The sequence below is a fragment of the Aquarana catesbeiana genome, linkage group LG01, assembly GCF_042186555.1.
Source record: "Aquarana catesbeiana isolate 2022-GZ linkage group LG01, ASM4218655v1, whole genome shotgun sequence".
Lineage (NCBI taxonomy): Eukaryota > Metazoa > Chordata > Amphibia > Anura > Ranidae > Aquarana > Aquarana catesbeiana.
Genome location: NC_133324.1, coordinates 816238716 through 816264312, shown reverse-complemented (window position 1 = coordinate 816264312; position 25597 = coordinate 816238716). Strand labels below are relative to the sequence as shown.

General features: G+C 40.5%; 1 protein-coding gene across 1 annotated transcript in view; it reads right to left on the bottom strand.

Annotated features, from left to right (window-relative positions):
• Nucleotides 1-25234, bottom strand: part of DLC1 (DLC1 Rho GTPase activating protein) — a 602554-nt gene extending 577320 nt beyond the window's left edge. Inside the window, exons 1-2 of the mRNA XM_073608297.1 lie at nucleotides 24585-25234; nucleotides 1159-2224 (exon numbers count right to left, since the gene is read on the bottom strand). Of these exons, the coding sequence (XP_073464398.1) occupies nucleotides 1159-2178 (1020 nt within the window). The 5' untranslated portion in view covers nucleotides 2179-2224; nucleotides 24585-25234. The remainder of the gene's footprint in view (nucleotides 1-1158; nucleotides 2225-24584) is intronic.
• Nucleotides 25235-25597: the final 363 nt, after the last annotated feature.

The window sequence follows — 25597 nt, the reverse complement described above, 5'->3', positions numbered from 1 at the left end:
TCCTCCCAGGCACAAAACAGTAACTTGCCTGCAAGTGCTGCTCTTGCGCCCCTTTCCTGCTTCGTAAGGGAAAGGTTCACCCATATTTATGGTGTAGCATGTAATATGTTCAAGCAAATGTTCTCCTCATCCCCCTCACCCCTTTCCCTATGACAGTTATAATCAGCTAAATACATTCCAGGTGCATTTAAATAAAAGGTGTGCAAAGTTTAAAGTTTGGTTTCTTTAGAAGCAGCAACATCCTGAGTAAAAGTACAAACAAATGGCAACTGTTCTAACCTATAACTGGCCTTAACAGCAAGGAGCACGTAGAAGGACGCATGTCAAACTAAAACAAATAACAATTCCCAGCTCAACTTAGCAGCCAACCTGCAACCAACCAAATTTTCCCGTCTAACAGTTCACATTAAAAACAGGGGTTTAGTTTGCACACATTTGCAAATACATGCATGAGCTGCAGAGCCTTTTCACGGCACCCCAGTATTATATGCAGTCCGAACTCTATAAATTTTGAGAGCCTCTACAGTAGGAGTCCAGCATGCTGGACACCTACCTTAGCTGCCATTGTGGTATTTACTGGGTGTCCAGTGCGTCCCTATGCCTTTAAGAAGAAGTGAGCTTCCTGCAGGCATACCTGCCCTCAATCGCTTACTATATATGTGCTCCTACTATGTGTGTGCAAACTAAATCCCTGCTTTTAACATGAATGGTTAGATAGGACAATTTGGTTGTTGCAGGCTGGCTGGTAAGTTGGCTGGTAATGTTTCTTTGTTTTTTTTAACATCCTAAATAAAGCCAGTCCATTGTCAGCAGTTGCAGATTGGGATACATGCTCTCTGTGTTGAAGCAATGGTCTTATTGAAGAGGTCTGAGATGCCCCCAACTGAGTCAGACTTATAGCTCTACAATCAGCAAAACTCTTTCTATCAGCTGATTGGAGAGAGCTTGCTCTGAATCATTAGAGAGTGTGTGTCAGATTACATACAATGCAAACACTACAGCTAGACTTTAGGTCCACCGATGGCTTTATCCTACAACTTTAAATATTTTATTCTGTTGTCTTCATGTACAAGTTATGATTGCTGTAGCAGCATGAATGCATATTTCAGTCAAATAATTTTTGTAGCCATATACAAACATAATAAGTGCATTTCTTACCTTTTTTCTGCGCAGCCTAACTTGGCCATAAATATCCTCATAAGCAGAAATATTATCTTTACGTTGTATACAGTGGACATTATCTTTTGAACTTGCTCCTTGAAAGTCTTCTTTTGAAACATGTAACCCATCATGTATAATATTATCATAAAGCTGAGCATTATCCCCTTCTTGGCAGAGAGAATGAGACCCACTGCAAATTTCAGATCCTGTTTTTGTTTCCAGCTGAGAAGAATCACAAGTAAATGGATTGTCAGATGGGTCATCTGACTCTTCATCACAGATGTTTTGTCCTTTACCATCAATTGAAACATCAGATTTTCTTCGCTGTTGTGCAACTCTAGCAGAACGTAACAGCTGTTCTCTACCCGGCAAATCAATTTCCTCCAAATCTCTATCATTGCCTATTATTTCTTTTGCTGAAACTTTTATAGACATTTCTTTTAAAACATCCAAATCATTGATTTTGGTTTCATCCACATGTTTCTCTTCTGCAAGCCTGTTCTCTTCCGCACTAACAATGATATCATTAAGTTTACACTCTTTGTCATAATCCTCAGTAGTGTTGTTCTCTGATAAAGTCCTGTCCAGTGGGTTTCTTTCTTTGTGACAAGGAAGATATATGTCATTCTTTAGGTTATGTTCTCCATCATTAGCTGAGAAGCAAGACATAGCTTCTTGGTTGATTTTAGAAGATGCACATTGATCTTCCATATCTAGGTTATCATTTTCATCAAGTTCTTTGAAGACCTGGGGTCCAAGAAGGCTACCACGGTCCAGTGAATCTCTATCGTCTGTTAAAAAAAGCTTCTCCTCTTGCTTTTCTGTGGAATTTCCAAGTTCTTCCATAGCTGACATTAAATTATGCTCTTTAAATCCATTGCAGCATAGAATATCACAGCCAAAACTAGTAGAAGAAAGTCCTGTCCATTGTGTTACATGGTCTTCCCAGCTTCTCTGAATAACTACAGACATATCACAAAACAAACCTCCAGATAAACTTTGCAGACAGCAAAACATGTGACTGAAATATGGGAACCAAGGAATTGACCGGGTAAAGTATCATCTGCAAAAAACAAGAAGATAAATTAATTATGATCGAAATGTTGACAAACTATGAACTAGCAATACAGAAACCTTTGTTTGAATGAAAAGAGCCTGTTTTTGTGGTGCCACATACTGTATATTGCTGTATGCCAACTTTTCCACAATATGATTCATTTTAGTCATAGGATAACTAATTGTATGCATTTAATTTCTATAAAACCTTATGACTCTGTACAAATAATCTAGTTACTACTAGCCTGAAAAGTAACTAAACAAACCCAGTGAGTATTCCATTCATGTCTTGCATACATTTCCTTTATATTTAATGGGAGACATTAAGGTTTTATAATAAAATATGTAGCATTTGTCTGACATACATACTATTTATAATAGAATAACAAATTATATTAAAAAGGTTCTTCCTTGAATTTACAACATAATTGTTCTTAAACAGAAGAAAGGTCCTTCTTGGAAGAGGTGTTCAATTCTGCATGTAAACGGCAATGTGTGGTTGATGAAGAACATGTATATTGAAAGCCTATGAGTTAAAACACCAGTTGCTTAAGTTAGGTTGTAAATATAAATAATAAAAAATAAACTGATTTGCAAATCATGCAAACTTGAAAAAAAGCTACTTTTTTGATTTGGCAGAATACAGTATATTAAGGCAGAGTTATCCACTGTGCTGAGAATCATACAGTGCATAATTCATGATTACTAATGTTCCTGATTTGCCTGATTACTGCCAAGTGAACAGATATGCATGCAAATATTGAGGCAAATCAAATATGATTAATTTACTGTACTGTTTTAAATATGATTATTCTTAAATTCAGTTCAAAGAGACACCCTAAAGTACATCTAAAAACAAAACGTTTTAAACTTTTTGGAAAAAGTATCAAATGGTTGGAATTTTGTCACATCTGCAACCACACTGGAGAGATTTACCTTCTCCATTTGTCAGGCTCTGTGGGCCTTTATTGGGTAGTGGATTCACTGACTAGAACTCTGGATCTTCTATGTCCATTAACTGTCATTCCCATAGGAAGAAATGCTTTAATAAAAAAAGTAAAGAAAAATAAAAAAGCAAAAAAATAAATAAAAATTAAAGTATACTCTCTAAGGCCTCATTCACACTGGCACTGTCAAACCTTCATTTATAAGTCTTTAGAGGACATGTATAAGTGCATATAAATACATGTAATGATTTTTCAATGGTTCCATTCATACTTTGCGTTTACCTGCATTTAGGCGCAGCCAGTTTAGCTACATTTAAAGAAAATAGAATTATGTAAGCCCAGGATCTGATTTGAAACGTAAAAGTTGCTAAATGCATGTAAACAGGACTAAATTCTAAACCTACTTTAACTCAGGGACATTGAAACACAGGAAAAAAGTGATATGCTACGCATAAAATTTGTTTATACTTCCCAGATCATTTAGAAAAGAGGAGTTGCCAGTGTAAATGAGGCCTTATCCTAAGAAACCATTTAGGACCCATTCACACCAGCAACCATGTTATAACTCAGTCTTTGGTGTGCACTGTGAAGTAAACAGTGCTAATGAGCTGTTTAACTTTTATTTGTATAACGTTAATAAATGTCAAAATGACATTTCATTCACCTTCATGCATTGCAGTGCATATGTGTCCTACTTTTTTTAGTGAACACCACCACAATGCAGTAGTATAAACTAAACACACAGGACACAAGGCAATTGCCCTGTCTATGCAGCGGGCTGTGCTTGGCAAGACTGCCAGGCTGCAAGTCATTTGGTATGAATGGGCCTGTGATGCCAATTGCAACCTTAAAGTATAACTAAAGGTAAAACTTTTTTTTTTTTGGTTTTGGATAGAGTGGAGAAGGATAAGAGCACCTGTCAGGTTTTTATTGTTGTATGTGCCTCCGTTAGTGAGATTCACCCTCTAATTTTGTCCTGTTTACCATTACCATCGTAAGTGAGTGTAATAGAAAACCTCAAATCTTGGTTTATTATGAGAACAGGATCGGGGGGGGGGGGATCTTCCAATGGGGACACTAGCTATGGTGACTTTGGTGAAAACCAGGGACTCCCTCACTTTGGGGGGCATTTCCTTTTACTCCCTGTTTTGGCTATGGAATAGGAAGTGAAGGGAAATTGATACGGAACTTTGATACGAAAAGGAAAACAGGGGCTATGGCTCCCCTTTACTCTATCCAAAATGAAAAAAACACGTTTTTCCTTTAGCTTCACTTTAACAACCATCCAAAACTACCTTCTTTAAAAAAGAAAAAAAAATTTTTACTTTCTGCTATTAAACAAAAACATAAACATAAACATAAACAAATTGAAAAAAATCAAAATCTTCATAAATTTAGGCCAATATGTATTCTGCTACATATTTTTGGTAAAAAAATTCCAATTATTGTATATTGACTGGTTTGTACAAAGGTTATAGCGTCTACAAACTATGGTATTTTTTTTTTCACTAGTAATGGCAGCGAACAGCGACTTATAGTGGAACTGCAATATTGCGGAGGACATTTTGACACTCAGGTCTGGTTCACACTGACAGCGCAAATGAAATCGTGCAAGGTCAGCTGAACTCGCACAATTTCATTCACACAAGTCAGTCCTGACTTTGGGGGCGATTTCAGAGACATCTGTGCGGGTTCCTGCACAGATGTCAATGGAAATCGCACCCTGAAATCGCCAAAAGCAGTACAGAAACAACTTTTGGGAATCGATTCGAACGTTGCCATTCCCAGCAATTGCCACCGATTTGGCATGCAATTTGACCAGGGCTAATTAACACTTTTTTTCGGGACCAGTGACATTAGTACAGCACTGTCACTGTACTAATAACACTGGCTGGGAAGGGGTTTACGTCAGGGGCGATCAAAGGGTTAATTATGGGCCTAGCCTGTGTTTTACTACAGTGCGGGAGGTGCTTTTACTAGGGGAAGTCAGGGATCCATGTCCCTGCTTTACAGAGACACAGGATCCATGCCTTCCCTCCTGTCAGAGCGGTGATCTGCCTTGTTTACATATACAGATCGCCATTCTGCCTCTGTGCTGGATGATCAGTGGGTGCTGGTGGACATCAAGTCCATGGATTCAAACTGCTATGGGGTGGACGATAAGTGGTTAAAGTGCACAAGAAGTGTCTTTGTTTATGAGAAGGTCCAGTGGATACTGAGCATGTGAACAGTCTATTAAGATGACAGTATTTGCTGGTTTAAAAGAAAATCTATTTAAAAACGTATCTTAACTCAAAAAGGACCTTCTGTTGCTCCCAGCCTCTTCCAAATCTCCAAATTCCTTTTTTTGTTGCAGTGATCTGACTTCCTGTTAGAAGGTGGCTACGTTTTTTTTACATGGTCCCACTGTATGTACTGTAGGAACATAGCCATCCTCTCTTTCTCACTCCTGAGATGGATTAGGGACTATGAATTTATAGTGTACATAGGGCAGGGCACATGCTTGCTGCTAGCTGCTCAATCCAAACAAAACGGAAGTTACAAAGGAAACATAGGTTACAGGGCCATTCAGTAGTGGGTGTGTTTGGATTATTTTTGGAGAATAAGGATATTGTTCAATGACACTTTAAATGCAGCTGTACATGTTTTCTGAAGTGCGTGTCTATGAAACCTTCAAGCTGTGTGGCAGGAGATCATACAACACAAATACAGGAATTTTATTAATCAGTGTAAACAAAATGACATCTGACTCTGAGTTACACCTTCAGAATCTAAAAACTGCTCATTGACTATTGCCTAGTGTAAGTATTACATAGTTATTTGTTATGGGTCATTTTAGTTCACTGAAATAGACAGATTGCCCATCCAGCCACAGTATCACATTTCTAAGCGAACAAAAAACTTGATTTCTGTAAAACTAAGCTGTATATCTAAAAGAAACCATGCTAAAATGCTTAGGTTATTTACAGGGAATCTTTTGAGTTCTTGGAGCAGAAGTTTATAGAAGTTCATAACGAAACAGTTAAAGTTATATGCTTTTGCCAAGTCTTTCAGAGTCTGAATTCAAGTTTCAATATAATAAAAAAATTCACTCCACGCGGAATGAATTTAAATTGCTTGTAGTGTCGAGAGTTACATATTATCCAGGAAGAATAAATTTAATGTTTGTAGCCATTTTTCATAACTGAGGTCCTCCATCCCCTTTGATCACAAATTTTAATAGAAGGTAACAAAACAATAGACTTATAGATGCTGACTACTTGGTATTGTTGTCATAAATTAAAAATATAAAACCAATTTCTTAAATATATCTACCGGCTACACAACATTGGAATGTTGTTTCACACGTGACAGGTTTACTTTAATAATCAGAGGCATAAAACAACAAAAACACTATCAGACAAAAAAAACAGTCAAAAAGAATGCTATTGCTTGGCAGGTGACATCCTACAACAAAGCAGGTTTCTTTACCATCTTAGCCTAAAGTGGTCAACAGGCTGCATTATTCCATGGCACAATCTTTTAAGCCGCGTACACACGAGCAGAATGTCCGACAGAAAAAGTCAGAAGGAAGCTTTTCATCGTATATTCCGATCATGTGTGTGCCTCATCTGACTTTTTTTCGAAAATTCTCACGGACCTAGAAATAGAACATGTTCTAAATATTTCCGACGGAACCAATTCCTATTGCGAAAAGAGCTCGTCTGTATGCTGTTCAGACGGACCAAAAATGACGCTTGTTCTGAAGCAAATACGAGATGGAAGCTATTGGATACTGGTTATTGAACTTCCTTTTTCTAGTCCCGTCATACGTGCTGTACGTCACCGCGTTCTGGGCGGTCGGACTTTGGTCGGACTTTGGTGTGACCGTGTGTAGGCAAGACCGCTTGACTGGAATTCCGTCAGAGTTCCGTCTGAGAAACCTTCGGAGTTTACTCCGACGGCAAAACTGGTCGTGTGTACGCGGCATAAGCCATACCATTGAGCTGACAATGGATTAATCTGAAGAATAGAACTGACATCAAAGAATTTGTGTGATCACAAATATTCTTCCAGTAACTTGGACATCAACAATGATTGGCAGACTCCTAAGGCCCTGTTCACATTGGCAAGAGAAACAGGCATTTGAGGCACATTTTGCAGATCCCTGTATGCCTAGCAAAGCAGTCAACAGTGGATAATATCGAAAGAGGACAGAGCTGTTCACATTTGAAAAACATTTAGCTTTTGCATCACTTCTTGTTGCCAAAAATGAAGCTATAAGTCTGGGAGGAGTTGAAACTTCCATTCAAGTCTATGGTAAAGCACCGTAAACACACCTGTACCCTGGTATGTCACATCTACAATTTGTTTGACAAGCATTTATCAAGTGAGGTGGAAAAAAAGCCACTTCCCCCTTAATAAAAAAAGTCACTCAAAGGGTGTCTAGGGGGCGTTTTTTTAAATGTTCCTTAAAGCCATGTTAAATGCATATAAAATGTGCATTAACCCTAGGCGTGTGTTCGCATTAGTGTTATTGTTATAATTTTTTGCAAGTGCCTTACTCAAGGTCCTTAATCTTATTCAAGGGAAAAATACTACAATGCATATTAATAAGTATACGTGAGGACATATTTTAAATCATTACTTTAGTGCTAAACATGAAGTAATGTTAGGTATGACATATTTGCAACCTTTATTTTATTTATTTTTTTTTAATTATTTTGTTAAAAAGTGAAGATTTGTATTTTAGCCATTCTTTTAAGCAGTCAATGACTCATAGAGTTTTTTTTATGCTAAAGGAGATAAAACAAATTTCCTTCTACTTCCTGTCCATGTGTCAGACAGAACAGTGATGAAAAATGGCCTTTAGTGGTTTCAATGGTGAGACAGAGAACAGGAAAATCCCAACAGAGGTTCTAACCTCCTCTCTACTGTATCCAAACCATCTAAATCATGTGTGTCCAACCATTTGTCCTGGGCTACATTGGAAGAAGAGGAATTGTTTTAAGACCCATTTGAGCAGGCATAGCTGCCCATTCATGGGCTGCTGTGCCTGCGTTTCATGCAGGAAAAAGGTTCCTGCACCATATTTGAACCTCAGGGGCCGGCAAATCTCACACCTGAAAACTCATCGCGTTTTTAGATGTGCGGGGGTTCCAATAAGAATGACTGGCAGTCCCATGTGTCTATAAAGAACAGCACCTTTTGGCTGCGGGTGGTTCCCCACAACCACCCGCAGTAGTGTCAACCTAGTCTAAATTCATGATTTTTACATCTGTCTGTGAATATCCATTACAGACATGCAGACTACATGTCCGTAACAAACATTCATGGATATTCATGGATAGATGTAGAAATAATGGATTTTACAAAATGTCCTTGAATTTAATGATGGTTGGCAACCCTGGTATGTGCTGTGTGGGGAGGTAGAGGTGAGGTTGGGGGCGCAACTGAAATCTGGGGGGACCCCAGCACCCCCCTGATAAAGTCATGCATCTGTTACTTCCCTGCATTCCCTGTTACTGTTGCATTTACAAAAATGGTATCCCTGGCATCCCTTAAGCCGTGCCTGTTCCTGCATTCTCTGCCTCTGTGCATACTGTATAGGTATATGACATCCCTTGTGTCACTACATAAAGCAGGCGACTGTGGCTCTTTATTCTTGTGCAGCCCCTTTTTTATTTGGCTAGTGCTGGGCTTTAAAGTTACACTGTAATTAATTTTAAATCATCCAAAACAAATATCCTAAAAAACAGGAGTTTAAATACTTAAAGTGATTGTAAACCTCCACCTATAACCAGTGAAGTGACTGGCCTTAGGTGACACACATGGGTGAAACAAATCCTCCTACATAAGTTGTACTTGTTTATTTGCAACCATTTGTTCTGTACTTTCTTGTAAAACTCAGAGATAAAAAATGATTTTTTTTACAGACTCACAAAGCAGGGGATGAGGTGCTGCAGTAACACACTGTGCAAGAACTCTGAAAGCACACAGGAACAGAGCTGGGGCTTTCAATCACAGGCTGTGTGCTGGAGTTCCCTCTCCTGTCACCTTTTTTCTCTTGGTGTTAGGAAAATTAGTCAAAAGTGACTCATACAGATAAAAGAGGAATGAAACAGCAGAGAGAAATTACATTTAGTGCTTTGGAGAAAAGCAAATAAACACTATAGAAATATGTGCTTTGTTCCGATTTCATGTCTAAGGTTTAAAACCACTTTAACTTTCCTGCTGCCTGTACCACTGAACATTGTTCCAGGGAAACATTATAGAGAAGTGTTAGTTTCCAAGAAAATTGTCAGGGACTATTCCTCTGGAAATGAGCAAGGGTAACTACCCCAAATAACAGGGAAGGTAAATACTAACACTCTTCTTTTGCATGGTATTTGTTTTAAAAGTGTAGCACCCTCTAGTGTGCTAGATGAGGTTGCACATAGGTTTTTGTAGTGTAGGTAAATTTAGGCTTGGCAGGTAGCCAAGCCTATGTTTTGAATCCGGGTCAGGGTAAATGATCCAGGGAGGCTGGATGACTGATCAGGCAGCACCTCTGGTACCTCCCCCTACTTGTGGAACCTTAGAGAAGCTTCCAGAAGAATGGGAGGGAAGTTAGGAGGAGCTGCCTGGAGTATGACGAGGGCCCCAACCAATCCCCGGCCAAATTGGCTGGCAGGGGGAGGACACCTCTTAAATACTCAGAGTCAGGCCAGCAGGGGCAGAGTGGAGTTCTGGTGGAAGCTGGAGATGGTGTGCTGAGGAGGCTGTCAGAGGCAATTGAGTTTTAATTTTAATCAATATCAATTAATCAATCAATCAATCAATCAATATTTAATCAATATCATTGGTCCAATCTGCCTTCAAAGTCTGACTTAGTGGTTTTCCCTCTTTTTAGTTCTGGAAGATAAAGTAAAAAAGAGCAAGGGTTCCCTTAGAGACCTCAAAATGATAAAAATGTCTATGCCTTGAGTTTCACTTGAAGATTTCCATGCCTCCCTATACTGTCTCTACTTTTACAACAATGGTCTGGTCCCTAATATAGATGTCAAAATCCTGATTGAACTTCCCATTCAGTGAAATGAGAAAGGTTTGCTGCGATTAACCACCCATAATTCTTGTCTTGTTACTCTTTTCTGTAATATCAAATCCTGTCATCATACACATCCCAAAAAAATCTCAAAAAGCATATGTTAAACATTATTATTTTGGAAGCAAGACGCTGTTAGATCATGTGCCACGGAAACAAGAACAAACTGCTATAGTAGCATAAACATTACTGGGCCACCATACTGCCATCACATGTTTGGCTTGCCATTTATTGCATTAAAATAAAATGGTAATGTGCTGTGCGGTGAAACTATTTTTAAATTTAAAGAAGAATGCAAAGTTTGGCCTTTGCAATTTTTTTTGCAGGCTGATTAACGCCTTTTGTGATTTATAGAACATATAAGCTATAAAGGAAAATATCTATCAAACAAAAAAGCCTGCTACCGTGTATTAGAGATAATACTTAAATTGAACCCGTGCCTGGACAATGCACAATAAAGTATTTACATATTGTAAACAAGCAGTAAAATTACATTAAGGACCCATTTACACTTATGGGGGTGTGTATTGCCCTCTGAAACATGTGTTTGACTGCTTTTCATAGGCATTTCACAGGCATTGTAGAGGCACTATGTCGCCTCCTGAACTCCTGTTTTAATCACTAAAAGCCCAAAGCACCACACCACAACTGTGTGCGTTACATTTGGTTGCAGGGAAGTTGCAGCGTGGTCTCATTGACTTGAATGGGTGTCATTTAGTCGTGGTTCCGCTTGAAAATCATGAGGTGCTGTATAATTTTTGCTGTGCCGTGAAGCAAAGCATCACAATCAGGTCAATATGGACTACCCCTTCTGGTCACCTTTACACATTTTAGGTGGGGGACAGGCCGGTACAGTGGATACTACCCCCCAGCTGGGCCTAAAGCATTGACTAATTCTCTGTTGTAGCTATAGATATTGTGAAGAAAATCCAGACCATTATTCAAGTTTGCAGATTTTTTTTGCTTGGGATCTTCCATTAACATCTATAATAGTTCCCCATCTAGGATAAAGATCTGGTATAGATCTAAAAACAGAACAAAGCACCCCAGAAATGTCATTTATCAGAAATTTAAACTGCATTGTTTTTCTTAGTAAATGCCAGTTTTGCTGCAGTAGGTTGTATATATTATACAGATATACCACCTAACATATAGGTGAAGAGCAACGCCCAGGCCTGTTATTTAAAGGATTTTTCCATTGTTATTGAGTTACTTTAAGCATTAATAAAATTGCTGCCCCTAGCTAAACAGAAAAAAAAAATCCTACTTTGTTAAATGTCCCCTAGGGCAGTCCACAGCCCCCATGTGATTTGTTTGACAATTCCTTGCCTATTAGCTAAAAAATAGTCATCAAGGATTTCTAAGATCCCGATCCCATTGACTTGAATAGGGATCGGATTTGGCACAGCTTGCCAAAACTGTTTAGGACCAAACCCAGGTATGTTTGGCTCATCACTATTTCTAAACTGTTAGAAACTGCTTGTAGACTGACTTCAGAGTTTTTGTTGTAAAATTTGAGTATATTTGAGAATGAGTTACTTCACACTACAAGCAGCTAGAGAGGTCAAGGATAGCTTATTTTAAAGCTCCTTTACTGCTGGCCAAGACTATGTACTGTGGAAAAAATGATCCACACTCCGGTTGTTGCTCTTAAAGTTTCTTCAATTTGTTGAATAGCCACAGTAAACAAACTCAGATTAAGTCAGTTGACGCGTTTCAGCCTATAAGGCCTTAGTCATAACCATGGTGGTTATGACTAAGGCCTTATAGGCTGAAACGTGTCAACTGACTTAATCTGCGTTTGTTCACTGTGGCTATTCAATAAATTGAAGACGTTTTAAGAGCAACAACTCAACAAATCATTTTTTCCACATTACTCTACTTAGTCAGCGACTGTAGATTGAGCACCTGGGAGCTCTGCTATCTATGTGGTGTATGGGTAGTAGCACTGACTTTTCTGTTTATACTCAAAACTATGTACTGCAGCTAAAAATAACTAGATGAAAATGAATATCCCAGAAATAGATAAAATAATAAAAGTAGTTCTTAATGAAACATACAGCCTCAATGCAGAGATTTCCCCTGCAGTACTTTATTTACACTGCAAAATTCTCAGTCTGATCGCCAGCAATATTCAACCCATTTCCTCTGATCTCAGGTATTCCTTGAGCCACCTCAGCCCATTGCTGGAAAGTGAAAGGAGAAGCAGCATGATGATGAGTTCATGTCTGTCACCATGCTTTCTCTTAATGTCAGAATGCTTCTTCTCAACATATGAACTGATTAGCCCCTTGGACTTGCAAGAGGCTAATAACAATAATCAAAATTAGGTACTTGCACTGCTTGCTTTTTAAAAATTAATTTATTAACGTATTATTGATTACAGATTTTGCCATTGATATCTGCCTAGAGTTCAGCTTTAATGTTCGTAGTCTTAGCACAGGTTCACTTTTTATTTTATAAATGTCCTGCACTGATCATAAACTTACCTCTCAAAAAATAGGGCTCAGACTTTATAACCATTTCTGCAATGCTTCGTACCTTTGAAAGCTTGCAGTTAAGAGCCATACTTATGCATGTACTGATACTCTTACCTCTTGTTACATATGCAGGAAACTGTACAGCCTGGGCAGGATGGCTGTGACCACAAAGTAGAAAGTTACAGCAAACAAGAGGATCAGAATTTCAAAAATGGGCCAGAGCACCAATACCGAGCTAGAGGATTAGTCAGAGAGAGGGTTGTCACCCTTCTGGGATTTACCCCTACATTCTGGGTTTTGAATCACGTGTCCGGGTTTCATACAATAGGTATGTGCATGGGGTGTGCTGGGTGTCCCTGGGCACACCCTGATCACCTCCTGTGGTGCAGATTCCCCTTGCTGCCCCCCTCCCCTTGCTTCCCTCCCCGCAGTGCTGCTGGCATCTCTCCTCCCCTGTCCCCCCAGCTGGTGCTGTGGAAACAGAGGGGGGTAATTTAGGATGGAGCAGGGGAAGAGGTTGGTAAATATGTCATTTACTGACCCCTTCCTTATCTGAATGAACACAGTGAGTGATTGGTACCGATCAACCACTGTGTCCATACATAACATAGTGGACTGTGTTTACTATGAATCTGTTTGTGAATGAACAGGAAGCTGCTTAGCACAAAGCGCTTAATATTCATTCACTGTCCAGTGCAGTTGAGGTTGCAGAGAAAGGCACTGGGGTACCTCTGTCCTCAGTCCCTTTCTCTGTCTCAAAAGTGAGATATCACAGGTCTGTTTAACCACTTAAGGACCGCCCCACATACATTTAAGCACAAAATCACGTACCTGTACCTGATTCCTCAGATCGGCTCTGGCGCACGCTCGCGCGCTGATGGAGCAGCGCTTCTGCTGTGATTGGACACAGCGGAAGCCAATCAGCGGGTCCAATGGCCGCGATGGCTGCCGGCCACCAGCGATCGTTGAAAGGAAAGGCAGAACAGCGGTCTGCCTATGTAAACAAGACAGACTGTATATCAGTCAGACAGGAAGAGAGAGATCTTGTGTTCCTGCTAATCAGGAACACAGATGTCTCTCTTCCTCCAGTCAGTTCACCCCCCACACAGTTAGAAATCACTCCCTAGGAACACACTTAACCCTTTGATCGCCCGATGTTAACCCCTTCCCTGCCAGTGTCATTTATATATTGTGAGGAATCAGGATATTTTTTTTAGCACTGCTTACTGTATTGGTGTCACTGGTCCCCAAAAAGTGTCACTTAGTCTCAGAATTGTCCGCCGCAATGTCACAGTCCCACTAAAAATTGCTGATCCCCGCCATTACTAGTAAAAACAATAAAAAATTAAAAAGTCCAAAAATATATCCCATAGTTTGTAGACGCTATAACTTTTACGCAAACCAATCAATATATTGATTTTTGTTTATATTGATTTTTTATGTAGCAGAATATAAATTGTCCTAAATTGATGAAGAAATTTATCTTTTTACATTTTTTTTATTGGGTATATTTTATAGAAGAAAGTAAAAAATATTGTTTTTTTTTTTTAAATTGTCTGTTTTTTTGTTGTTTATAGCGCAAAAAATAAAAACCACAGAGGTGATCAAATACCACCAAAAGAAAGCTCTATTTGTGGGGAAAAAAGGACAGACATTTTATTTGGGTACAGCGTCGCATGTCCACGCAATTGTCAATTAAAGCAACGCAGTGCTTTATCACAAAAAATAGCCTGGTCAGGATTGGGGTAAAACCTTCCGAAGCTGGATAAACCTCTGATATTTCACCAAAGCCCTCCACTGGGGCTCCAAAAAAATTGTAAAAAAAAAAAAAAATAATAAAAAAGAATATTGTAAAAAAATAAATTAAAAAAATGTAAAAAAATAATAAAAATAAAAAGTATTGACACCATCCACTTCCCTACCAGTCTCTGCCTTACTGACACTTTGTTGAGACTGGATTGTTGGTCCCCAAGTAACTGACTTGGCGCATAGGCATGTGCATGGGCCAGGAGTGCCTCACCCCAGGGTTGCCAAACATCTGGCTGCAGTTGTCTAAGACAAGTGTCTTTCTTTCACACTGCCAAGAGCCAGCACAATCGCCCCCCCCCCCCCGCACAGGTGGGAGAGGAGAGAGGGCTTGATCTGCTCCTCCTCTTTCTGCCCCTACCCCTGCCTGTCCACAGTCCAATCCTCGGCAGATACATTGTGGCTAAAGGTGCTGATGCCTGAGCCTCCATTCTCGGGTGAGTGAGCTCACCAGCCACTATCTGTGACTTATGTCTCCCCCCTCCTTTCCTTTTTCTCCTGCTTCCAAGCAAAGTGAGTACACTAAGTTAAAGCGTAGAGATAGGCCAGACACCCCCCTGTTTGGTTCGCACCAGAACTCCCGAACAAGGAAAAAGTTTGGCTTAAAGCCCATTTTGAAGCCTTATATGCAAGTTATTGGCCATAAAAAGGGGACCCGGGTACTTCCCTGGGGAACATGCATCAATACAAAAAATGTTTTTTAAACAATTGTTTTTAAAGGAGCAGTGATTTTTAATGATGCTTAAAGTAAAAGAATAACAATGAAAAAGTCCTTTAAACAGTGCCTGGGGGGTCCCCTCCGTGAGATTGTTAAAGCTTGGAATATTTTTTTTAAAACCTAACCCTGCTTTAAACTTCTCCACAACTTTATCCCTGATTTGTCTGGTGTGTTCCCTGGCCTTCATGATGCTATTTGTTCTCTGAGGTTCTCTAAAAAACCTCTGAGGGGTTCACAGAACAGTTGTATTTATACTGAAATTAAATTAAACACAGGTGGACTCTATTTAATTAGGTGACTTCTTAAGGCCATTAGTTCCATTAGATTTGAATTAGGGGTATCAGAGTAAAGGGACTCTACAAATACAATACATGCCACACTTTTCAGATATTTATTTGTAAAAAATTGTTGAAGACCATTTGTTATTTTCCTTCCACTTCATAATTATGTTTAGTATATTTATGTTTGAATTTTTGGGCAGATTGGACCTTAAAACCTAAAATGGTTCAAGCTGACCAGACCCTGGCCCTTAGATGTGTCTTCTAACATATTGCAAACAAAACATTCTTTTATGTACTTCTGCTTTAATTAGCCAATAAAAAGGACTGTCTTTAGGAAAATAAACTGTATTTTGTTTGGAAGAAAGCTCTGGAGCCATTATGTGTGTATTTCTTGTGAGCAGAAGAAGTTGGATTGATAACCTATGTTAGAGGTTCACAAAATCTTTATTTATGCGGAAGGCAAGCAGAAATAATGAAGGGATTCTGTTGATGTTTGGAAAGGTTCATAGAGCATCTCTCCAACAATTGAATTCAAGATACACTTTTTTTTATTGATGCTTAACAGTGAAATGCAGAGACAATTTATCTTGATCCAATGGTTATAAAACAAAGAAAAAAAATTAATATTTGGTTTTACTGCTCCATATGTTTACAAGCAAGGAAATAAACACTTTTGAAAACCTACTCCACCTTCTCAGGAAATGTACTACTGTAAGACTGGCCGGTCATCTGCATTGTATTATTTATTAAGTGTTTTGATCCTATTTTACAAGCTCTTGTGGTAGTCTAGGAGGGGAGGCATTATTACAAATAATTTCTCAATGACATTTCAGAATAAATTTGGCAACTAGAAGGTTACCCCCTGACCTTACATATAAAAGGAATGGTGAGGACATCTAAATTCACTGTATGATCTGGTACCTCTAGAGTGCTTTAAGACCCCTTTCATACCGGGGTGCTTTTCAGGCGTTTTAGCGCTAAGAATAGCCTGAATACTTTCACACTGATAGTAAAGAAACCAGCAGTCTCTGGCATCCTTAACACCAAGTAAAGAACATTGTAAGGAGGGGGGTGGCTGCTGCGTTCTTAACAACCAGGGAATCATCATCTGTGAGTAGGGTTTCCCACTGACAGCTGAATGTAAAAAAAATTGCAGTGGGGTCCTACTTAAAATCGACCCATATCCGTGTATGCAGCCAGGCAGGTCAGGAAAGGGGGAGGCAAGTGAGTGCCCCCCCCTCCTAAACTATAACAGGCCACATGGCCTCAAGATGGAGGGGGGGTGCTCTGTAGCAGGGGCTCTGCCCCTCAAAGCATCTTGTCCCCATGTTGATGGGGGCAAGGGCCTCTTCCCCACAACCCTGGACGGTGGTTGTGGGGGTCTGCGGGCAGGGGGATTATCAGAATCTGAAAGCTTCCTATAACAAAAGGGCCCCTAAATCCTGATCCCACCATGTGAATGAGTAGGGGGTACCCTACTCATTCCCCAAAAAAGTGCAGTATAAATGAAGGCATTTTGACAAGCTCTTTACTTAAAAATAAAAAATGTAAATCACAATGACCCAAAAGAGAAAGTTGAATGAGAGCTCTTCCGCCTCCCGCTGCTAAATAAACCAAAGGGCAGGGAGTATGTACCCCATACTCATCCAAATAGGGGGGACCAGGATTCTGATAAGCCCCCCCGCCCGTAGATCCCCACAACCACTGGCCGGGGTTCTGGGGAAGAGACCCTTTTCCCCATCAACATGGGGACAAGGTGCTTTTTGGGGGCAGAGCCCCCCATGTTGGAGGCATGTGGCCTGGTATGTTTGGGGGGGGTTACCCCCCCCTCTCTTTTCCTGACCACTGCATACTCAAATAAAGGCCTGAAATGGAGTGAGGGGGACCCACGCCATTTTTTTCTTCATTTTTCATTGCCCCAATTCTTTTTACAGCTAATGACTCATCGGCTGTTAAGGACACGTTGGCTGCCCGCTCCTTACCAACCATGTAGTTTACTGGTTGTTTAAGGATGCTGATGGCCACTTGCTCCTTAACAACCAGCTATTTACACTGTTTGTTAAGGACGCTGGCTACCTCTAGTGGTAAATTACTCACTACTAAAATAAGTCTTCATAAAATAGCGCATGCAATATTTTAGTAGCCTTTTTAGTGAATGCCAAACATTTTTTTAAAAAAGATTTGCGGTATTTTACCACATACTCGGTTGTAGTAAGATACTGCTTTTTAAATGGAGCCCATTGTATCTATGTGTAGCACTACTTCTGAAGGATCCGCTGGATTTCAAGCCTATTTTCCTCCTCACAGCACCCACAGGCAGGCAAAAGTGATTTAGCACTTTCTTCCAAATAAGTCAATAAACAGTCTAGGGTTTTTTTGGTATTTATTTGGGAACAGTTAGCTTGAATGGGAATTGGGGGCGCATGGGATACCCAGAACTGAAGAAAAACTGTAAATTCCAAACAAACGGTTGGGGACCTGCTAAGTCCCTGGCTGCTCTAATCCAAACTGTGCTGCACAACAGTGGGAGTAATAGCACAGCAGCAACAAGGAATAAAAAGTTCCAAACTGTTTTGTTAAAAACACAGCAGTTGGCAGTATTGCATGACACCTGGCTGCTCTAGTCTCAAGATTGGAGAACATAGCATGCTCCTGGCTGTCTTGCACTGCACTTGAGCTACACTCTTTTCCCAGACACGTGAGGTATGGCACTTTACTGTCCTCTCCTTCCCTTAGGGGTGACGGCTGGTTTGTACCCACTCAGTCCCTTTAAGAACAGAACAGAGGGCTATAAATAGAATAAGTAAGAGAAAGTAATAGAAACATCAGCCTGTATATATAGTAAGTTACATTTCAGACATGAGTGCACAGGAAGAAATTTTTAGATCCAGCTAAACACTGGCTCACTAAATATCACAAAAGAAATATAGAAGGAATTTAACTGGATTTCATCATCTTGCTTGTTTCCAGGGAAGGATTTGCTGCAGTGTAATAAACAAACACTCCAACCAAAGTCTATATATTTTTGATTAGCAATGAAGAGTTACAGCCTAGCCCCAGCCAAAACTGTTTTCTTTTTATTGTGGAGATAAAATTGCTATCCTTGTCTGTGATCATACTGTAAAAATAGTCATTTACTTGTTGATCCTGTGACGGTAGTACAAAGATGGGGTTAGTGACTGTCACTGGGGCAAAAAAAATGAAATACTTTGTCAGAAGTTGTAACTTCAACCCACTCTATTAAAAATATGTTTTTGTTTGTGTCCCTGTTGGAGAGAAAGCCAAGCACAATATTCCCCACGCACACGTACAGGAAACTGGCTGTTCAATAGTGCTGGGTGCTGTAATGACCATAGGCTAGAAACCATAGATGATCAAAGTGAAAAAATGTCATCAGCACACCAAGGGTTCCTTGAAAGGGCCCAAAGCTTTATTTTGGTGGTCACATGATAAATATACAGCAATCTTTCGTAGCCACACCGGGTAGACTTGTGCACAGTGGAGAATTTTGTTTATTTTAGTTTCGTTTTCATTTGTAAAATATATCATTTTGTTCTGTTATATTCATTATGTTACGTTAATTTGTTTTTTTGGATAATTTGTTATTTCTGTAGAGTGTCAATTTTAGTTATACCGAATCGATTTGTTTTGTATGCATATAGATTCAATTCGATATTTATGCATATACAGTATCTCACAAAAGTGAGAACACCCCTCTCATTTTTGTAAACATTTTATTAAATCTTTTCATGTGACAACACTGAAGAAAATTACAATTTTCTACAATGTAAAGTAGTGAGTTTACAGATTGTATAACAGTGTAAATTTGCTGTCCCTGCAAAAATACTCAACACACAGCCATTAATGTCTAAACCGCTGGCAAAAAAAGTGAGTACATCCCTAAGTGAAAATGTCCAAATTAGGCCCAAAGTGCCAATATTTTGTGTGGCCACCATTATTTTCCAGTACTGCCTTAACCTTCTTGGGCATTGAGTTCACCAGAGCTTCACAGGTTGCCACTGGAGTCCTCTTCCACTCCTCCATGATGACATCATGAAGATGGTGGATGTTAAAGAACTTGCGCTCCTCCACCTTCCGTTTAAGGATGCCCCACAGATGCTCAATAGAGTTTAGATCTGGAGACATGCTTGGCCAGTCTATCACCTTTACCCTCAGCATCTTTAGCAAGGCAGTGGTCGTCTTGGAGGCAGGGGCGTAACTAGAAATCACAGGGAACCATAGCAAAATGTTGTATGGCCCCCCCCACAAAAAAATGTCGGGGCTTAAATTGAATAGTAGGCGTGGCTCAAAGGGTGTGTGGTTTGAGTCTGAGATGAATGGGGGAGGGGGGGAGGGAGGGAGGGAGGGAGGGAGGGAGGGAGGAAGGAAGGAAGGAAGGAAGGAAGGAAGGAAGGAAGGAAGGAAGGAAGGAAGGAAGGAAGGAAGGAAGGAAGGAAGGAAGGAAGGAAGGAAGGAAGGAAGGAAGGAAGGAAGGAAGGAAAGAAAGAAAGAAAGAAAGAAAGAAAAGGAAAGAAAGAAAGAAAGAAAAGGAAAGAAAGAAAGAAAGAAAGAAAGAAAGAAAGAAAGAAAGAAAGAAAGAAAGAAAGAAAGAAAGAAAGAAAGAAAGAAAGAAAGAAAGAAAGAAAGAAGGAAAGAAAGGACAACAGGCCCAGATCCTACACCACAATAGCAATATATGTATTCCAGAAAGTTTAACAATCAACAGATAAAGATACTCCAAACATCTGGTGTTTGCACTTTAATCACCCTCACCTGTGCCCAATGCAGCCTGACCAGTGCCCAATGTGGCCTGTGTGTTCCCAATGCAGCGTGGCCTGCCCATGCCCAATACAGCCTCACCTGTGCCCAATACTGCCTCACCTGTGCCCACTTGTGCCCAATGCAGCGTGGCCTGTGCCCAGTGCAGCGTGTCCAGTGCCCAATGCAGCTTCACCTGTGCCCAATGCTGCGTGTCCAGTGCCCAATGCAGCATGTCCAGTGCTCAATGCAGCATGACCTGCCTGTGCCCAATGCAGCATGTCCAGTGCCCAATGCAGCCTCACCTGCACCCAATGCAGCCTCACCTGCGCCCAATGCAGCGTGGGCTGCCTATGTCCAATACTGCCTCACCTTGCCCACCTGTACCCAATGCAGCCTCACCTGTGCCCAATGCAGCATGACCTGTGCCCAATGCAGTGTGACCTGCCTGTGTCCAATTCAGCGTGACCTGCCTGTGCCCAATGCAGCGTGTCCAGTGCCCAATGCAACCTCACCTGTGCCCAATGCAGCCTCACCTGTGCTCAATGTAGCCTGCCTGTTCCCAATGCAGTGTGGCCTGCCCGTGCCCAATACAGCCTCACCTGTGCCCACCTGTGCCCAATGCAGCCTCACCTGTGCCCAATGCAGCATGACCTGTGCCCAATACAGCCTCATCTGTGCCCACCTGTGCCCAATGCAGCCTCACCTGTGCCCAATGCAGCCTCACCTGTGCCCAATGTAGCGTGACCAGTGCACAATGCAGCATCACCTGTGCAGAGAAAGAGGCGAGCCAGTGGCGGAACTACCGGGGAGGATGAGGAATGCATACTGCAGCCCTCAAATGGCTGTTGGTGAGCTTGGGGCTGCCTTAGAGTGGGGGGGAGAGCACCGCCCACACGGTCCCCCAGACACGGGAAGTGAGGAGAGGTAGAGGCAAGCTGTCCGTGTGAGCAGAGAGTTGTAATGGCTTTCATTTGCATTACCTGCGTTCCCGGGGCTCCCTGTCACATAGCCCCACCTCTTGGCCCAGCGCCTTTGATGACGTCACCTGTCCCGCATTGGACCGGTGTTCTGTATATCAAAGGCGCTGGGCCAAGAGGTGGCCATGTAACGGGGAGCCCCGGGAACACAGGAAATTCTAATGAAAGCTCTGAGCTCTCTGCTCGTATGGACAGCTTGCCTCTTCCTCTCCTCACTTCCCCTGGCTGGGGGACCGTGCGGGCGGTGCTCGTCCCCCCGCAGTATGCATTCCTCATCCTCCCCACGGCCCCTCTCGGCTGCGGGCCCCATAGTGACCGCGTGGCTCGCTATGGCGGTAGTTCCACCACTGCTTGGAGGTGTGTTTGGGGTCGTTATCGTGTTGGAATACTGCCCTACAGCCTAGTCTCTGAAAGGAGGGGATCATGCTCTCCCTCAATGAACTGTAGCTCCCCAATGTAGCTCCCCAGCAGCACTCATACAGCCCCAGACCATGACACTCCCACCACCATGCTTGACTGTGGGCAAGACACACTTGTCTTTGTACTCCTCACCTGGTTGCCGCCACACGCGCTTGACACCATCTGAACCAAATAAGTTCATCTTGGTCTCATCAGACCACAGGACATGGTTCCAGTAATCCATGTCCTTAGTCTGCTTGTCTTCAGCAAACTGTTTGCTGACTTCCTTGTGCATCATCTTTAGAAGAGGCTTCCTTCTGGGATGACAGCCATGCAGACCAATTTGATGCAGTGTGCGGTGTATGGTCTGAGCACTGACAGGCTGACCCCCCCACCCCTTCAACCTCTGCAGCAATGCTGGCAGCACTCATATGTCTATTTCCCAAAGACAACCTCTGGATATGAAGCTGAGCACGTGCGCTCAACTTCTTTGTTAAACCATGGTAAGGCCTGTTCTGAGTGGAACCTGCCCTGTTAAACCACTGTATGGTCTTGGCCACCATGCTGCAGCTTGGTTTCAGGGTCTTGGCAATCTTTTGATATCCTAGACCACCTTTATGTAGAGCAACAATTCTTTTTTCAGATCCTCAGAGAGTTATTTGCCATGAGGTGCCATGTTGAACTTCCAGTGACCAGTATGAGAGAGTGAGAGCGATAACACCAAATTTAACACACCTGCTTCCCATTCACACCTGAGACCTTGCAACACTAATGAGTCATATGACACAAGGAACTATCAAATTGGAATAAATGTATTACAATGCATATTTTAATAAACCATACAAGAAACAAATGATCTATGAAGATGCCAAAGAGATCTGTACTTATGTCCTTCTTAAAGTGATACTAAAGTCTTGTTTTTTTTTTTTTTAAATAATAAACATGTTATACTTACCTGCTCTGTGCAGGTTTTGCACAGAGCAGCCCAGATCCTCCTCTTCTCGGGTCCCCATTTGGCGTTCTTGGCCCATCCCTCCCATTGAGTGCCCCCACAGTAAGCAGCTTGCTCTGGGGGCACCCGAGCCGAGCCACAGCTTCCTGTGTCCATTCAGACACAGAGCCATAGCCCATCCCCACCACATCTCTCTCCTCATTGTCTCACTGACTTTGATTGAGGCCATTCAGCCAATGAGGAGGGGGAGTCCTGGACAGTTGAGTCTCTCGTGCAACATCGCTGGCTCGGGATGGGCTCAGGTAAGTATTAGGGGGGCTGAGGGGTGCTGCTGCACACAGGAGGTTTTATATCTTCATGCATAGAATGCATGAAGGTAAAAAACATTCTGCTTTTACAACTACTTTAACGTTCATGTTTGACTGTTTTCTGATATTTAAAGGTTGATTATAGCAAGTTTTTTTTTTTTTTTCGTTTGTCTAAACCTTGATATGTAAGCATTTGAGTCAGAGAGATTCAGGCAAGTCTGGGATTGGATTGATCATCTATCTCATTAAGTATCATAAATGCTTGTATGAAAGCAAGCCTATTTTATTTTGTTACTTCTATACAGACTCTGAAACAGTCATAGTTTGCTTGTAAAGTTTTTATGGTCCACAATAGTCAACAGTTACCTAGATACATGGAAACTGTTCACTTCAAACATCCAGTCACATACAAGGAAATGTTATATTTCATTAAATCATCAATGTGGAACAAAGAATACATCAATACTAATTATTTAAAGATAGGTATTTAAAGGTTTGTTATTTTTGCATCCATGCCTTAAAATTTGCCATAATCCAGAAAGGTCCAAAAAGGAAAATGTAGAGTTATACTTTAAATGTTTTTTTTCCTAAACATAAAGATTTGAAAATGTAATAACAATGCTTGCACATCTTTGTGTCCTTTGGGAAGTATATACTTAAAGCACAGCTTACTTCTCCCTTTAATTATGCACTCTTAGATCTCTTTAACGATTCTATATTCCTTTTCTTTTTTAATATGTTAAACCACATTATTCACTAAACAGTTTACAGTGTGCACATGGAACAAGCAAGGTCTTTTTCATACAACTTATGAATTAGTTACAGATTGTTATGAGCAATAAGCATTAGCAGAACATTTGTGGAAAGATTGCACAATAGTCTTACCTATAGAATGTACAATGGTGCATGACGACGATCTTAGGACAGACGAAGAATCCTATAGCTGGCTAGAGAAAGCATGCAAGTGTTATGCCAGATTGCTGTTGTGCAGCAAGCATTTTCCTACAGACTGAGTAAACACCCTTCCTAGCTGGAAAGAACTTTAAATCGTGTTGCAGCCTCTGAAGCTTTTTCTCCCCAGTACCTTCTGTCTTTTTAAATCAGAAGGATTTTTTGTAGAAAAAGGGGCCCTCAACAAACAGATTGCTTAGAACGAATTTCCTGCCTTGAAGAAGTATGCACTAGAATATTTACTAAAAGAGAACAGCAAGGATGGAAAAACTAGAAACTAAAAATGGAATCTGCAAAAAGAAAATAAGAGAAGAAAAAGATATTCTCTGCTGAGTCTAGAGGTTTGATTTAGGAGACTGTGGCGCTTACGCCTACGAGTCTAAAACAGCAGAGCACAAAAAGGAAAAAAAAAATGATTCTTAGACTCTCTACTGTTCAGCTCAAATATTTTATATAATAGAATAATTAATGAATTAAAAAATCAAAACACAATGTTCTGTTTTCAAAGATATTAAAGTTCTGCTATTCCAGAAGTTTCTTTATATACTATACTAGGATATCTTGTGTTCTCATCTCCTATGTAGTGGAGACAAGAACAGATGTATATAAACATATACATATTTTTACTGCATCCCCTTTTTTAGAGTTATCAAAGCATAAATATTTCAGCACATAGGAAAATAATATTTCATGAGTCATTTAATACATCAGCTTACAACATTACCTCTCGATGAGATGTTGTCAAAACGTAAAGGGAAAGGTCCTCTTAATGATCCCTCTAGAATTGGGCTGACACTGTTCTAAGTCCTGTAATATGTACAGCAAGTTTTCCGGATAACCTCTCTGTCTCCAGGCTTTGTAAAACTGTCAACTATTATCTTTTTTTTTTTTTTTTTTTCACTCTTGTGTCTCCGTTGAATTACTTCCTTCTGACTGCTCTGGTCTAGGCTGAGAACTTGGATCCTCATTTGGTTTTGATTAAATCCAGACAGGCTGCTTAAATGTTCAGATGTAAGCATAGGAAAAGAAATAGCACACAGAAATATAACCACCAGATTTATTTGATAATTACTGTAGCAAAAGCTGGTATCTGCTAGTGTGATACTATTATAAACATTTTTTCTTCAATACATGGCAATACAATATTTTTCTCTCAAGTGGTTAATGTAGTAGTTTTCTTGAAATGTATTACAGTAGGTTTATTTTTTCCTTCTAGTTAGTTTATTTCTTCAAATTTCTAAATATATAGCCTATTTATATCTACGTTTACATTATGTTTCTTATATATTGCCCTTTTAACGTAAGGAATGAAGAGAAAGATTTGATATACAGTACTGTTCAAAAGTTTTAGGCAGGTGTGAAGGAATGCTGTAAAGTAAGAAAGCTTTCAAAAGTATATATACTTCATTGTTTTTTTTTATCAGTTTACAAAATGCAAAGTGAGCTAACAGAATAAAAATCTAAATCAAATCAATATTTGGTGTGACGTTTGGCTTCAAACCAGCGTCAATTCTTCTAGATACACTTGCACTCAGTTTTTGAAGGGACTCGGCAGGTAGATTTTTTCAAACATCTCAGCGAACTAACCACAATCTTCTGTGGATCAAATCCTTTTGTCTCTTCATGTAATCCCAGACAGACACGATGATGTTGAGAACATGGCTCTGTGGGGGCCAAACCATCACTTCCAGGAATACTTGTTCTTCTTTGCTGTCCTGCTGCAGTATACATTTGGGG